Below are 16,200 nucleotides of genomic sequence, written 5' to 3'. Positions count from 1 at the left end.
CATTATTCTAGAAGTTAAATATAAAAGGAAGCAAAAGACCAAGATATCAAATGCTCATGGGGCTGCCAATTTAATATGATAATTTAGTGCAATAATTACACGATTTTCAACGTAAACCTTAATTTTATTTATATTTGTCAGTCACATATAAATGAAACATAAAAAAAGTACACTTTCTGTAATTTTATTAGTAAATTAAACACATAAATCAATACCATGTTAACTGAATAAATTAATCTGATTTCACAATGAACATTTATGCCGATTCTAAGTAATTGGAATATATATATTTGTATAGTATGTATTTTATGTGTAAGTCAAACGCATAAAATACATAAAAAACACACGAATACACACACTTTTCTAAAACATCCCCAGCGCTATTCTGTCTGTGGTCTGGTCTTATTTCTCTCTGCAGAGATACATTTACATGTTGGCTGTTCTGTTTCACTGTTATCCATGTGATACGCATTGTTTAGACTCTGCTGTCACATCTCAAATCTGGAACATAACGTAAGCTTGGAACCAAACTAGAACAGCCTTGGAGATTAAAACCTGCATCTGGGGCAGAGTTCACGAAAATCAAGAAATAAATTAAGACATTTCTTAAGATAAAGAAGTAAGGTACGTAATTTTTTTAAGTGCAATTCTTAAAAAAAATCTTAAGACGTTATCAATTATGTTCTATGTTTAAGAAAAAACAACAACAACAAATTAACAAACGCTATATTTTTATTGTATCACTTTATTATCCTTTTTTAAAATCCCATCCTGGTGAAGTATTTGAATGTAAGTGCGTGAGATGTGTTCGTTTAACAACATTAATGCTAGTTAATATATGTATAATATTGTAGTAGTTACACAGAATGTTACAAGTTTTATTATTTTGTATGTTTAATATTTGTAAAAATAATAATTTCATTAAAAATCTTACCCTTTATTGATCTACAGCTAGTTGGCAGTTATCTATAATGGTTTTTATGATGATTTTTATCAAGAATTCTTAGGTTTTGTCTTAATCGTAAAACAAAACCTAATCTTATTTAACTTAAGAATTACGTTAAGAATATTCTCAAGAAGATTCTTTGGTAATACAAAATAGTCTTAACTTTTTTCTTACGTTAAATAATAATAAGAAAATGGTTGTTAAGATGAAATTTCTTTTTAAGAATGTTTTATGAATCCGGCCGCTGGTTTGCAAAATCTACTGTTATTATTTACACAGGCAGTAAAAATGAATAACATGTTGAAAAAAAAACACAACCCTGCAATTTAATCCTCATTAGGGAATCAGGGATTTCCTCCCAAGTCCTTGTACCAAAACATCCTCATTGTACATTTGAAAACAATAAGTTTTTTTATAGCTCAGTGTGAGTGCTCTAAAAGTGTTTGAGCCATTCACCACTGTTTTTTCCTTAATGCTCTATTTTACATTTATTGTTGGGGGCATTGGCCTTTTCACAGCAAGACCATTTAGGTCCATATATATATATTTGAACACAGGTACAATTTTTGTTATTTTAGATGTTCTGCCCCAAGAGAGCCTCCAGATTACCACCACACCGGCCACTGCGCCGTGGACCTCATTACGGGGGAGCCAGTGCCCCACAGAAAGATTTACCCTCTGTCATTTCCGGAGCAAAGGGCCATAGAGGAGTACGTGGAAGAGGCTCTTTGCCTATGGATACATCCCCCCTTCTATGTCCCCTGTGCTTTGAGTTTCTTATTCGTGGCCAAGAAGGACAGAGGCTTGAGGCCCTGCATTGACTACAGAGCACTGAACCAATTATACCTCAAGGCAGAAATACATTCATTACATAAGTCATCTGTTTAATTCCTAGGCTATCACATTAATGCCAATGGTGTCAAGATGAATGCGGAGAAGGTACAAGCCATCACTTCCTGGCCAGAACCCACCACTTTAAAGATACTTTAGAGATTTGCTGGATTTACCAAATTTTATACAAGATTCATCAAAAACTATAGCATCATCTTCAGTTCCATCACAAGTCTCCTCAAGGGTAAGCCCAAGTCTCTGTCCTGGACCCCCAAAGCCACAGAAGACTTTACCACCCTTCAACGGGCCTTCAAAAAGGCTCCCATCCTCGTCCATTACAATCCAGAAATTTCGTAGATGCCTCAACTACTGGTGTGGGGGGGGGGCATCTTATCTCCATTCAAGTACCTACTACTCCAGGAAACTCAGCCAAGTGGAAATTAATTATGATACTGGCACTGACTAACCTTTAGGCTTCAGAGGATCATACGGAGCAGCCTGAGAACATACTTCCATCTCAAGTCATTGTCAGTGCCATTGAGTGAGAGATCTCTCCAGCCACCTCCAGTGATGCTCCAGCCAGCCCGATGGGCTGTCCCCCAAAGCTCCAGTTTTTACCACAAGCACAACACACCACTCATTCACACATCTCTCTGGGCACTGGCCACCCAGGGGTCAAGAGCACCCTCTCGCTGCTAAAAGATTGCTTCTAATGGCCGAAAATGGCAATGGATGTGAGAAGGTTCGTGCAGGGGTGTAAGGAATGCGCCATGACTCCACGAAGACATAGTATCTGATAGAGGTCCTCACTGTATATCTCATGTGTGGAAAATTCTTTTTTTAAAATCCTAGGTATCCATTAGTCTGGTATCCTGAGTTTAGGCTGAAAGGAAAATCCAGGAAGCAGTTCGCAATTCCTGCAAACCTTTTTCCACCAGGACGCTTGGAACCCGTTCCTGGTCTGGGCAAAGTACATCCAGAACTCCCTTCATCAGCCAGCTACTGGACTCACTCCCTTCCAGTGCATACTCGATTTCCAGCCCCTGCTATTCCTCTGGTCCAGGGAACCCTCCGATGTCCCTGCGGTTGGCCACTGATTCAGAGAGAGCGAGAGGGTCTGGCACGATTCTCATCACCATCTTCAGTGGGCAGTCCACAGACAGAAGATAACTGCTGTCAGAAGACAGATCGGAGACACCCAGCTATAAACCAGGTCAGATGATTTGGCTGTTCACTTGGGACGTGTGAATACCCAGCAAAAAGTCCCAGATTTGTTGACCCCTTACCCATCCTGGAACGGATCAATCCCGTAAGGTATAAACTACAACTCCCTCCACAGTACAGAATTCAATTGTCACTCAAACATTATCATCCACCTGTTCCTCTCCCCACAGATCCTGCCCAGTCAGAAGAACCCCCTCCTAGAAGACAACATGATATATAAGGAGAAGGAGATTCTAGAGTCTCTGCGTCGTGGTCAAGGTTTTCGCCGAGGAGGGGGTAATGTCATGGATCTGTCAGGCTCCACCACCACCCAATCACAGCGCACACCTTAACCTGAGTTCTAATCAGCCACACCTGCACCCAATCCACTCAGTAATGAAGCAGCACATAAAAGATCACTGCACTCTTCCCACAGTGCCATCTCTTTTTGTAGTTAAAAAAGTTGAATATTCTGCAATGGCCGTCAATCTCCTGATCTCAACCCGATTGAGCATGTATTGTTAAAGACCAAACTAAATCAGAAAGACCCACAAACAACAGAAGTCAGGCCTAGCAAAACATGACAGAGGAGGAAAGCCCATCTCTGATGATGTCAATGAGTTCCAGGCTTAAGGCAGCAAAGGATTGCCTGTAAAGGATTCTCAGCAATAGAACAAACATCTGAATTATATAATCTATATAATATTTAATAAATGCAGATCCATACATATATATGTGAAACTGAAATCTTATAAAGACAGGGAAACAATCTGGGAGAACTAAAACTGGTCAAAAGACACAGGTGGAAACTAATTAAATAACAATGACAAAATGAGGAGAGAAGCAGGAAGGACCAAATAATTAAAAAAAAAACAAAAGAACAGCCCAGGATCGTGACATGATGAGCTTTTAGTCATGAGCGGTTCTGAGCGCTTGCTTCATCCAGCATACTAGTGAAAACAACCAGCATAAAAGTGTTACTGGATGTGAAGCTGTTGTTATATTTGCACAGCCCTGAAAAATGAAACAGCCTGCTTAAAATAAAACTATTTATGAGCGTTTGGTGCTACAGACATAACCTCAGTCTCATTTAAAAGTGAATTATACAGTGCCCTCCAAAAGTTTTAAAATAAAATAAGCTTTAACATTGTTACAAAAGTTATGAACTTCAGATAAATGCTGTTTGAACTTTTATATTTATCAAATTCCAAAACTATAACTCTTCAATATAACACTATAACTCTAACACTTTTGATGGCATTACAGTATAAATTGGCGGGGATGCCAACTCACGCAATTGACACCGTTCTCATGCTCTTACGTCAGATGTACATTTTCTCACACAGTTTAAACCAACAGTGAAAACTGTAATAATAGAATATTGGCAAAACGGATTTTGTAAAGGCTACAGTGCGTCTTTCTGTGTTGTAAAATGCATCAAAGGTTGCCATTTACAATGGGCCTTTGTAGCTTTAAATAGTTTAACCAATCATTGTTATTTGCCGTTGCCATGGTCATTGCTGACCATGGGTCATTCTACAAAATCAGTGCCTTTTGCATCCAGAATTTTTTTTTTATCAGTATTACATAAAAAGTCAATATGATTTTTCTTACTCAACAGGTCTGTTAATTTTGAAATTGAAGGCAAAATTATATAAAAATAACATTTGCATGCTGTTCTAAATACATGGTCTCATTGTTTCAGGCAAAAATAAGCATTTTGTTTTTTATAAAATATAAGTAATTTTATTGGTGTCACCTGATTTCAACTCATCCCTGTTACCCTTATCCAAAAAAGCCCTTGTAAAATAATGTACATTCAAGTGACATAATTTCTTGAAGGTTACATCATCTGTCAGCCAGGATTTCACCACTTAAAACACAAGAATGTTTCTCTCACTCCTCTATGAGGCTTGACTGAGGGAGTGGGGAGGTCATCATGCAATGACAATCCTGTTAGGTATTTCTTACATTTAATATAATCAAATCTTTTCAAAGTGTACAGTATGTGCTTTTGTGAAGTTGTTTTGAAATCATCAAACCTGTTACTGTAACTCTTTAGAATCATGTTTTGGCATGTGGGTAACAGGGATGACATTGAGCACATTTCATGCACATTCTTTAGCAGAGTATGCTTAATAAGCCAAAAACGCACTTGGTCATGTAAACGCGGTAAGCTCTTTTTCGGAGTAATGTCATTAACATTGTTTGCATTGATCCGGTTTTTACAGATTGTCTGCATAAAATTCAAAACCTTCAGTGTATTACTGAGCTAATGTCTAAGCTATCTTTGGTTGCAAGACCGTGACATCGGCCATCTTTGAACTTTTCTCACTGTATGACACAGTACCAACGATCAGGAGCCACGATTGTTTCATGGTGCCAATCTTTCGCCTGGGACAGCGGAAAATCGTGCAGTGTTTTGGGCTTTACAAAAGCAGCGCTAACAAAAAAAGGGAAAACTAACAGACACAATAGAAACAGGGAAAACACTTCATCTAAAGTACAAACACAGCCAACACCAACCAAAGCCCCCACCCATCCCACCATGGAAACTGTCAACTCAAAAGCTGGCAACCCTGAATTGACTCTATATACTTTATTAATACACCTCCTGTAGAATTACATTAACTTTTTTTTTTACATTTTCACACAATTTCTCTATAGTGAAAGTAGTAGTACAGTACAGTAGTACATTCACATAGTGTGAAAAAATTCAACTACTGAAAAATATTCTAAACTACTATAAAGTAAAAATAAAACTATTATTAAACAAAAGTCAAAATTAAAATATGGTAATATAATTTAATCAAATGAATAGCACACAAAAAAAGGATCAAATAGCTGTTATTTTTTCATTTTAAGAAAAAATTATATCTAATTGTTTATCTATTGAAAGTCCATTCAACGATGGCTTTTTGTATTTTTTGATGCCCTAAAAGTTTGATTGCATGGATAGAATATCTTAATTTTTTTGTATGACCTGTAAAGCAAGTAAAATGGTGAGTAAAACGCAAGTAAAATTGCGAAAAAGCATGTAATGTTGGCTAGACAGTTTAAAGTGTACATCCATACCAGTAAAAAAAATGATACTAGTGTCATTTTTAACACTGATCCTAAAAGTCAAAACAAAAGGCATGAGGATTAAGACACAACCTAATATGACCAGTTTTTATGGCATATATTTAAAACAATGCAGTTTCCTGAACAAAAAGCGCTTGTTGTAGGTGTGTACACTGATATTTTAAACAGCTTGTAACCTACTTATAAGAGTGACAGAAATTCAGACACGGAGAGTCAGGTTTTCCAAAACCAGGAACTTCAGAGCAGTCCTTTTTACATTTACATTGTGTGACATCACATCCTGTTTTTGGTTTTGGATGTCTTTGGCCTTTTGGCGTTGAAAGTGGACAGAGCTGTGCTTTTTTGGACCGCGCTACGGTTTGGGAGCAGCATTCACACTAAAATAACTTTAAATAAGCTACGCTAACAGAGCAATCTCACCAGAGTTTGTACTTGCATATGTGGATGAAGAAAAATGTATTTCCTAGCTTGATCGTCTGGATGACGTGGAGATACCTGAGCATGAGAAATAAATGAACTTTCTGTCACAGGAACATCTCCAGCTCACAGGGACTTCAGCTGGTAATTCAATTCTGCAGCTGTAATAGAAATCTGTGGAGTGTGTCAGAGCTGTGATTGCTCAAAACATCCAATCTGCAGAGATAAGGGAAGAGCTCGCTTTGACTAACACAACGCTGAGCCGGGGAAAACCCACGCCGGGTTCATCTGATCAGCTTGATGCACAAAAACCTGCTCCAAACGTGGAGAACACGTTTGTGTTTTGTTCTTCAAAGGTCTCCCTTGACACTCTTTAATTCTTATGATTTAATCAATCCCACTTTGCTTTTTCATGACTCGAGAGACTCATGAACTCTTGTGTCTACTTCTTCAAATTTATAGCCACAAATGAGACAATTGTTTGCCATCATGCAGTGAGTGAATAAAACTATCTAGCAGCTCAGGTCTTTTAGTGGATTAAAATATTTGCAGATTCTCAGAAAGATCATTGTTTAAAGATCTCTTATAAAACTCGGATGTGGGATGAAGTTTGAGAAGCCGGATGCTCAATCAAAAGTGAATGTTCTCCATTTAATCTTGTTATTGTATAGAGATACAACACCAATATAAACGGGAAAAGTTATGATTTTTTTTCTGGAATGGGAGTCTTCTTGTTATATGAATAATTGCCAACAATCAATAATAGCCTGGAACACACTCAGATTTTCCCCTGATTTTACAGTGTGAACAAGTTGATGCTAGTTGACTGAAAGTCCGCAGATGCCACAGAAAACCATAGTCACAGATGATTTTTTTATTCTAAGACGTCTGAAAATATCATTATCTGTTAAAATTTGAAAAGTCATATAGCGTATTCCAACCTTAAGCTGAGGTTTGGTTAGCATGTATTACGTTGATTGTATGTGGACTGGCTTTTTAGAAAGAGACCTGCTGTAACCGCTTGTTCAAACTCCCATGCAGCTCTCTTTGAGTGTTTTTGGAAACCCTGCGGCTGGCACCAATTCCCGCTGTACGTATTCCTGTTAAATGGAGTCATCTCAGAGCGATTGTTGCATACATCAGTGTTTTCTAGTAGGTTGAAATCATAAAACAGCAGGGTGCTCACTGACATTACGAGAAATGTGATTTCAGAGTATCCACCAAATGTGTATTAGGCCAGGAGGGGGGATTGAAATGAAATGTCTCGAATGTGCGACACTGTTTCTCATTTACATCAATCATCATATAAACACAAAGCTGTTTCTTTTTTTCGGTTGTGTAGGCAAATCTAGCCATGGTTCAAGATTTCCTAGACTATGTTAGGAAAACCGACAATTTTATAAATGCTGAAACTCTACCAGCTGGTTAATATTGTGTTAGTATTATCTAGTGACAGATAAATTTGCTCCAAAATACTGCCGTTTGATTGGAGGCCTTTGACGTCAACAGCAAAAGATAGGGTAAATGTTTTCCCCTCCTGTTTAAGAGATGATTTTCCCGTGAGCGTATCAGAACACGGCATGATACATTTTTAGGGAGGTCTATAACTTCTAGATAGAGCTGTCTGTTAGCATTCCTGTTCATCGCAATAGCAGTTGTTCGGCTAGCAGAGTTCCACCTAAGTGATTTTTTTTTTTTTGCACCAATCAGCTGAGCTGTGAATGCCATTTGGCTAATCAAAAGGAAAATTACATCATGACAGCGCTGATTGACTACAAGTGCATGCAATCTTCCAAAGCATTAACTATCCAGAGCTGCCCTTTTATTCCCCTGCAGTCCCCTGTATTCCTTAAAACTCACCTTTGAAAATCAAAATGACATATTTAAAATAGTTTCCTATTTTATCATTAAAATGCCTTAAATGTAACTAAATATGCAAATCGGTAAATACAAAATATGTTGGTGATAGTATCATAATATCGTCTGACATTTTTTCAGTGTTTATTTAAAGACATCCAGTTATTTAGAATATAAGAGTATTTCATTGATGAGCAGTCAATGCACTATATAAGAATACACTATGTATGGTATGATTTTACTGCAAAATTCAACATATTACCATAAAATGATAACTGCAAATCTTGCCCGGAGTAAATTTGTTTCTGTGAATGGCAACAATTTATTTGCTTCTCTCTTTTTTTCTTTTTTTTATAGTTTTCAGCAGTCTGTATATATGTCAAATCTGTTTGTACTGATGTGCTTTTGTGATCAGTCGCAGCATTCATTTTTATAATGAGAGTATTCATGAGCATGCAGGAATTTGTTTTGAGCTGTGATTGGAGTCTGATTAAAAAATGCTGAGTTAAAAACAACCCAGGGTTATTTGGCAACCCAGCGCTGGGTAAATATTGGACAGAACTCATGCTGGGTTATTTTGACCTAGCTGATTGGGCTGAATGTTTTTACCCACCATGCTGGGTTTTTTATTTAAGTCATCTATTGTTTAAAAATGATTCTATTGATGGCTTAAAATGGACTGGAAAATAAAAAAGTATTACATACATATTTAACCAGTGTATTCAGTTCTCAAACCAGTGCATTTCTTCAAGAATATCTTTTTTCAGATGAATACAATCTGAGTTATATTATTGTCCTATGCTTTTATGCTTTTAAGTATTAAAGGTCTGATTTGATTGATTTTATTTAGTTTTTGAAGATGTAAATAAAACAAAGATTATAGGCCTGCTATATTTGTGTTTCTACACTCTCAGAAATAAAGGTACAAGAGCTGTCACTGGCGCTGTACCTTTTCAAAAGGTACCTAATGGATCCATTTTGATACCTTTAAAGGTACATATGAAGTGTACGTATTTGAACCTAATAGGTACAAAAATTCACCTTTTTGGTATCATCCCAGTGACAGCTTTTGTACCTTTGACCCTCAGCCGTGACAACCACTAACTAACAAGATAATTATTTATCCAGACATGTATCCATTGGACTGAGCATTAAAATACCGTAATCATATTTGTATAGGAAATAACATTATTTGTCACAAATTCTGACCAATCTGTGACCAATCTCAAAAGTTTTCACTTATTTTCTGCTCATATCTTGTTACATTTCTGTTTCTGCTGCGCTGTTTTATACTGCTAAATTTTACTCCCAAAAGTAATTACGCTTAAAGGTCAGACGGATTGATTTCAGCACCCTTAAAGGGCCTTTTCTAAACAAAGGCAATATTGTTGCAGGATGGATGTCTTTTTTTTTTCATTGAACTCTACATATGGGACAGTCTTCCTGTGGAACAGTTTTACACTTTCCTGGATACAGAAGATAAAACAACATGCACCAAACTATTAGTCATAAAGATCTTTTTCTGCCTGCATGGAAGCAGTTAATATCCAGTGATGAGATAAATAAATAAATAAATAAATAAATAAATAAATAAATAAATTTTATATATATATATATATATATAAATATAAATTTATTATTATTTTTTTTTTTAGCTGTAATATTTTAGCATAATTGTAAGACAATAAAAATATATAATATATTCTATAGCGAATATGGAGACGGGAGGCTGATTGGATCTTTATACAGCATGAAAAGTGCTTTGCATGCATAAAAAATGACAGTATCTATCTCCGTATTACAAACGTGATGCACGTGATGCTGGAATTATCGCAGATAATAATGATAACCAATTATCATTTAACCCCAGCTGCACGCAGACTTTGCTCATTAAAATCATTCACAGGGCAAAATATGAAGGCTAATCTATCGGGCTTTAGTTCATAAGGGGAGGAACTGTTCCTATCAGAGACATCATTAAAAAGCACAGCTCACGCTGACGGAGCATTAAGAGCAATATAATAACCTTTGAAAGCATCCGATCCGTAATTCTCTGTGTCGTATCACCTGAAATAGTCCATTTACTGAGGTATTTATGATCATGAAATGGGTTACTGTTTAATAGCATGGTTAAATATTTAATATTTGGTTTTCTGGAGAGACTTTTTGATGTCAGACTCACTAGAACCATGTTAAATTAGCCATTATAAGGCACGAATGTATTTTAATTCACTCGACAGCCTGTCAAAGAAGGAAAACGTTGAAATGTTTCACTCATACTTTGTATATTCTGGCCTCTTGTGGCCCAACCATGACATTAATTGTAGTTTCATCTCTCCAGTTCAAGGTTGTTGTTTTTTTTAAAAAATAAAAAAAAATAGTTTACAATTAAATAATTAACAAAATAAATACATTTAAAAAAAAAAAAAAAAAAAAAAGATTCTGCAATTTTTTTTTTTTTTTTTTTTTTACTTTTCTTGCCCTAAAAATTAGTAGTAGTAGTAGTTGCAAATGAATGAGAATTAGTTAATGTGTAAAAAAAGTTATTTATAGTTAAAATGTCTAAAGTGGACTGTCAAAATTTAACAAAACATTTCAAATAATATTAATTTAAAGAGAGCTAATCCTTTGGACAGACACACACACACACACACACACACACACACACACACAGATAGATAGATAGATAGATAGATAGATATAGAGAGAGAGACTGATACTGTAGAGACAGATATATGTATAGACAGATCGTACTGCATCATACTGTAAAAATGACTGTTCATTCATGAAGATGTCTGCCCGGAAGATTACTGTGAAATGCTTTACAAACACTCCCACTCTCCCAACACGTCTGTGCCTGTCATCTTCAGTCTAGTCGCTCTATAGTCCTGCTTCGGTTGAGTCTCACCAGAGTCGGCGGAGAGGAGCAGCATTCAGCAGCTCGTACTGCAGACCTGCACGATGAGAGACAACAGCTGTAAAGAACGCGTAGACAAAATCCTGCGAGAGGCTCCGACCGCCAGGAAAGCTCTTCTAGACAACCACAGCAATCTGCACAAGGTGGCCGATTACTGTCAGAACAAATACCTCAACGTGAGCCATTTTGAGTTTTTCCTATACATTTAAATGCGCAGTGACACGTCTAGAAAACTACGAAATGAGTTCTTCGCGTTTACGGTAGGCCTAAACATTCAGAATCAACAAATACGTTGCAACTATCCTAGAGATGACACGATCGCTTCTGTTCTCCTGTTTGACTTGGATTTAATAACAATTTATTAATGGTAATTTTTTTCATTACATTACTAGTCACACACGCATCTCACTAAAGTTGAAATTCATTTCACAGCTCCATTTATGGTACGAGTTATTCACGCAGATCGTCAAAAACATTTCTTAAAGCTGTACTTTTTCCAGTATGAGCTTTGTGCTGTCTGTACTGACGGCTTGCATGCCTAAACAAGGCTGTGGTATGTATTCCTAGTACTCCATGAAAACCTTTCTTAACATGTTTATCTAGGAATCTCATCTCTGTACCCCGGAGCATGTTAGTTTGCATATCCACATTAATATCGCCGGTAGGTCTTTATCGTTAATCGTAATATTCAGCATTATATTTATACACTATCATTTAAATGTTTGGGTTTAGTCTTTTTTTTTTTTTTTTTTTTTTTTTTTTTTTTTTAGAAAGACGGCGATACTTGAAAATAGTGAAAATAAAAATCTGTTACAAATAAATGCAATTTTTTTTTATCGCAGAATCCTAAAACTGTTTCCACAGGAATATTAAATGGCACATTTTCAACAACAACGACAATATTAATAATAAAATGCTCATTGTGTTACGGTGATTTCTGAAGGATCACATGACACTGAAGACTGAAGGAAAGATGCAGATAAATTACATTTTAAAATACGTTACAGTAGAAAATGCTATACAAAAAATATATATATTTTATGATAAATACACTACAAAAACATTTAAATATTTAAGTACTTGTAATAAAAAATTCCTGCAATCTTACTTTTAGTATAGAACAACTAGCTTTGTACTTAATGCACTTTAATTGTGAGAAAGTAGTACTGAAGTCCAGCTATACATGTACTGAAGTATATATGAACCTTCAGGTACACTTTAAATATCTTGCTTTTAAAGACCTCTTATTTAAAGATCATACAATCCTCAATACATTTTTTGCCTTTAGGTGGAGGACACGAGAAGCGTCATTGAAGAGTCCAAAGCTCTCACCACGCAGGCCCTGGCCAGTGTCACATATCAGATAAACAATCTGGCCACGTCTGTGCTGAAAATCTTAGATGCTCAGACGGTTCAGCTCAAACAGATGGAGTCCTCCGTCAACTTATTGACTCTGGTGAGCTACGCTTATCAGTGCTAGTCGTGACTAACGGCAGGTCATGAAAGTGCTGGAAGTACTAAACAATAATCGGTGATCACCCAAAAATGAACATGCCATCCAAGAGGAAGATGAGATTCTCTTCATCAGAATGGATTTGGAGAAAATTGGCGTTACGTCACTTGCTCACCAGTGGATCCTCTGTGGTGAATGGGTGCCGTCAGAATAAGACTCCAAACAGCTGATAAAAACATCACAATAATCTACAAGAGTCCAGTCCATCCAGCTTGGCGTAAATCCATTGTTAAAAATGTTCACTTCAGACCTTTTGTTTCTTGAGTCATCTATCCATAATGTTGCTTACTTCATTGATAATATGCACAGTTAACAAGCAAAAACAAAAACTGTCCAGAACTGTCCTTTATAAATATATATATATATACAACTTTGTTAAAAGGATTTGATTTTGATCCATTTCAAATGTTAAAGGGGTGTGTATATATATATATATATATATATATATATATATATATATATATATATATATATATATATATATATATATATATATATATATATATATATATATATATATAGAATTTTTTTATTTTTTTCACTTCACAAGACGTTAACAGAGTATTTGTACATTACTGTGATGTTTTTATCAGCTGTTTGGACTCTCATTCTGACGGCACCCATTCACTGCAGAGGACCCCTTGGTGAGTAAGTGACGTAATGGTGCATTTGTTACATATTCAGCCAAAAAAAATGTGTTCCGTTCCTTTAATAGTCAAAGTTGCAAACGGCACAAAATAGCCTCTTAATGTCTGTATTCACTTTCAGACGGTCGGCATGTACAAGGAGAAAATAGCTCGGAAAGAGATCGGAGTGTTGACCAACGAGTCAAAAGTCCCCCGGACTCAGAAGGTGGTCTCTCCGGCGAGCGGTCTGGAGCCCATGCGTTCTTACAGACGGGTTCCTATATCCTACACCCGCTTGGACAAACTGGGCCACGGCCACTGGCAAGGCAGCAAAACTGTGAGCGATTATTTCTTCAAATACGCTTTTTAGTTACACTGCTGTTTTTTCACTTTTTGTGGTTACATTAAAAGCAAATTAGATACAGTATGTTTTATAAATAAGAATAAACAATATGTGATATAATGTTTGCATTAGGCAAAGTAAAGACTTTTACATGATTACAAAGATAATCTTAAATAAATACTGTTCTTTTTGGATATTCTATTCATCAAAGAGTCATGAAAAATAATAAGCAGTCATTAGTCAAAGTCATTACGTCTATAAAAAATATTTATTTTAAAAAATTTTAATTATAAATTTAGATTTATTCCATTTTAAACAATCATACATTTATCACAAGCAAAATAAGCTGAAACAAAACTATTTGCCAGTATCCTATTTATTGCTCATCGGCAGTAATAAGATTACTCCATCATATTTGTAATAAAGTCTAAAATAATTTAAATGATTTGCTCAATATTTTCAGCCTAAAACCCCTACTGATTTGATGTATTTCTCTGAATTTATCATGTTGTGGCATCGAAGGACGAGGCAAACACAGACAATGAGGACTCTATGTCTGTTCAGCTCGGAGCACAGGACACCAGCACCTTCAACTGGTTTGTAATAAAAAGGCTTTTGCTCTTTATATTCAGACACATTTAGTGAAGCAGGTTTTTGATTAGCTCACTTGTTGCTGTGGTTTCAGGTCTTTCTTGGGTATCGCCGTTCCTCCTCCGTCAGTGCCAGACTCGGTGGCTCCACCCGATCTCTCTCCGGCTTCACCGCCTCCGACGCTCGTGTCTGACCGCTCCCCGTCTCTGCCTGCCCATCTAGACCTGTCCATGCTGCCTCCTCCACCTCTCCCAGACGATGAGCTGGATGACGCTCCGCCCCCACCTCCTCCTCCTTCTCCTCCTCCACCTGGTTCTGTGTATGGAGGTTCTGTGGTTCCCCCTCCACCACCTCCACTTGGCCAAAATACCTCATTAACTTCAGCAAACCCTCCACCTCCTCCTCCTCCTCCTCCTCCAGGGAACATGGCTATTCCTCCTCCTCCTCCTCCACCTCCTCCAGGCAATGTCCCTGTCCCACCTCCTCCACCTCCCGTCCAGGGTAAGACGGCTCTTCCTCCTCCTCCTCCTCCTCCTGGCTCTTACAGTGGATCTTCACTACCTCCACCTCCACCTCCACAAAACACCTCCACTGTGCCACCACCACCGCCTCCTCCTCCTAATACCGGAGGAAAGTTTATTCCCCCACCTCCTCCACCTCTCCCATTTTGATAGCTTTTTTCCAATGTATTTTTATGGAAAAGACTATACGATATTTAATACGACATACAGCTGTCAAACGAGCATCCAAAATAAATTTTTGTTTACATTTATATATGCATGTGTAGTGTGTATATTTATTATGCATGTATAAATACACACACATACAGTATATATATATTTAGTAAATATTTGTTTATACATTCATATTTGTATTTATAATATTATATCTATAAAATATTTAATATGTAAACATAATACATTTTATATTTATATATACATAATAAATATAAACAGTATACATATATATATTATATATGTTTTGTATAACAAAAACTATTATTATTAATGCAATTCATTGCAATACATTTTTGACAGCACTACTTTTGTAATATGAATAGACAGAAATGTAAATACATATATATTTTAAATATATACTGTGTATTTATATATACATAATAAATACACAGAACACAAGCATATTATGCAAACAAAAACGTTTATATTGCATACCATTAATCACGATTAATCACACTACTTTTTATTAAATAATACACATTTTTCTTATAAATGTTACGAAACAATAAATAAAGGCAATAATGTTTTGTATAAAGTGTATTATGTGATATCAGACATGTTTTATTCTGTATTTATGGCATACGTACATAAATTGAAGAAAAATATTTTAATGCTTTATTTAGTGGTTACGAATTTTAATCATAATTTGTAATGGATGGTTATTTCATATTCAAACCTGCTTCCAAAAACAAAACAGGTACTGCGCTTTATATATATATAATTCTTTTTTATTATTTTATTTTTTTGTGTTCTATATTTATATAATACACGAGGAGTTCAGTGATGTCTAGTACTGTAGTATCTCAAACCAAGCGACCTGCCTTTTCAAGACATTATTTTTAGGAATCCTCACACTCACACTTCGAGTCTGAGTCTCCTTATATTCCTCCAGGGGGCGCATGGCGGCTCAGTGTAGCCACTATACATAATTCTTAGAATCTATGCTAAAATGCGTTAACGACTTCATACAAATTGACATTTGTTTTAATAATCTTAATAGGAAGAGTTTCGATCAATCGCTTTACCGACATACGGTAATCTCAAACGACTATCATTGGTCAGACTTGACCAACGCTGAGAAAAGTCACACTTATCACGTGACATCGCCGTTCACTTCAGCAAAAAGTAATTGTTT

The 16,200-nt window shown here is 36.2% G+C and overlaps 1 protein-coding gene across 4 annotated transcripts; it reads left to right on the top strand.

Annotated features, from left to right (window-relative positions):
• Window positions 1–11,200: 11,200 nt before the first annotated feature.
• Window positions 11,201–15,182, top strand: abi3b (ABI family, member 3b). Of its 4 annotated transcripts, none has more exons than XM_043253399.1 (5): window positions 11,203–11,431; window positions 12,544–12,711; window positions 13,537–13,731; window positions 14,260–14,333; window positions 14,423–15,182. In XM_043253399.1, the coding sequence occupies exons 1-5, from the start codon at window positions 11,300–11,302 to the stop codon at window positions 14,997–14,999; spliced, it is 1,146 nt and encodes a 381-aa protein (XP_043109334.1). In that variant the 5' UTR covers window positions 11,203–11,299; the 3' UTR covers window positions 15,000–15,182. The 4 variants fall into 4 exon arrangements, with proteins under 4 accessions (XP_043109337.1, XP_043109334.1, XP_043109335.1 ...); XM_043253400.1 differs by having other exon boundaries at window positions 11,383–11,515; XM_043253401.1 differs by lacking the exon at window positions 11,203–11,431 and adding an exon at window positions 11,490–11,622.
• The last annotated feature ends 1,018 nt before the right edge of the window (window positions 15,183–16,200 follow it).

The sequence above is a fragment of the Puntigrus tetrazona genome, chromosome 12 (assembly GCF_018831695.1).
Source record: "Puntigrus tetrazona isolate hp1 chromosome 12, ASM1883169v1, whole genome shotgun sequence".
Classification (NCBI taxonomy): Eukaryota; Metazoa; Chordata; class Actinopteri; order Cypriniformes; family Cyprinidae; genus Puntigrus; species Puntigrus tetrazona.
The sequence above is the reverse complement of the archived record's forward strand: the minus strand, read 5'-3'. Positions and strand labels throughout refer to the sequence as shown.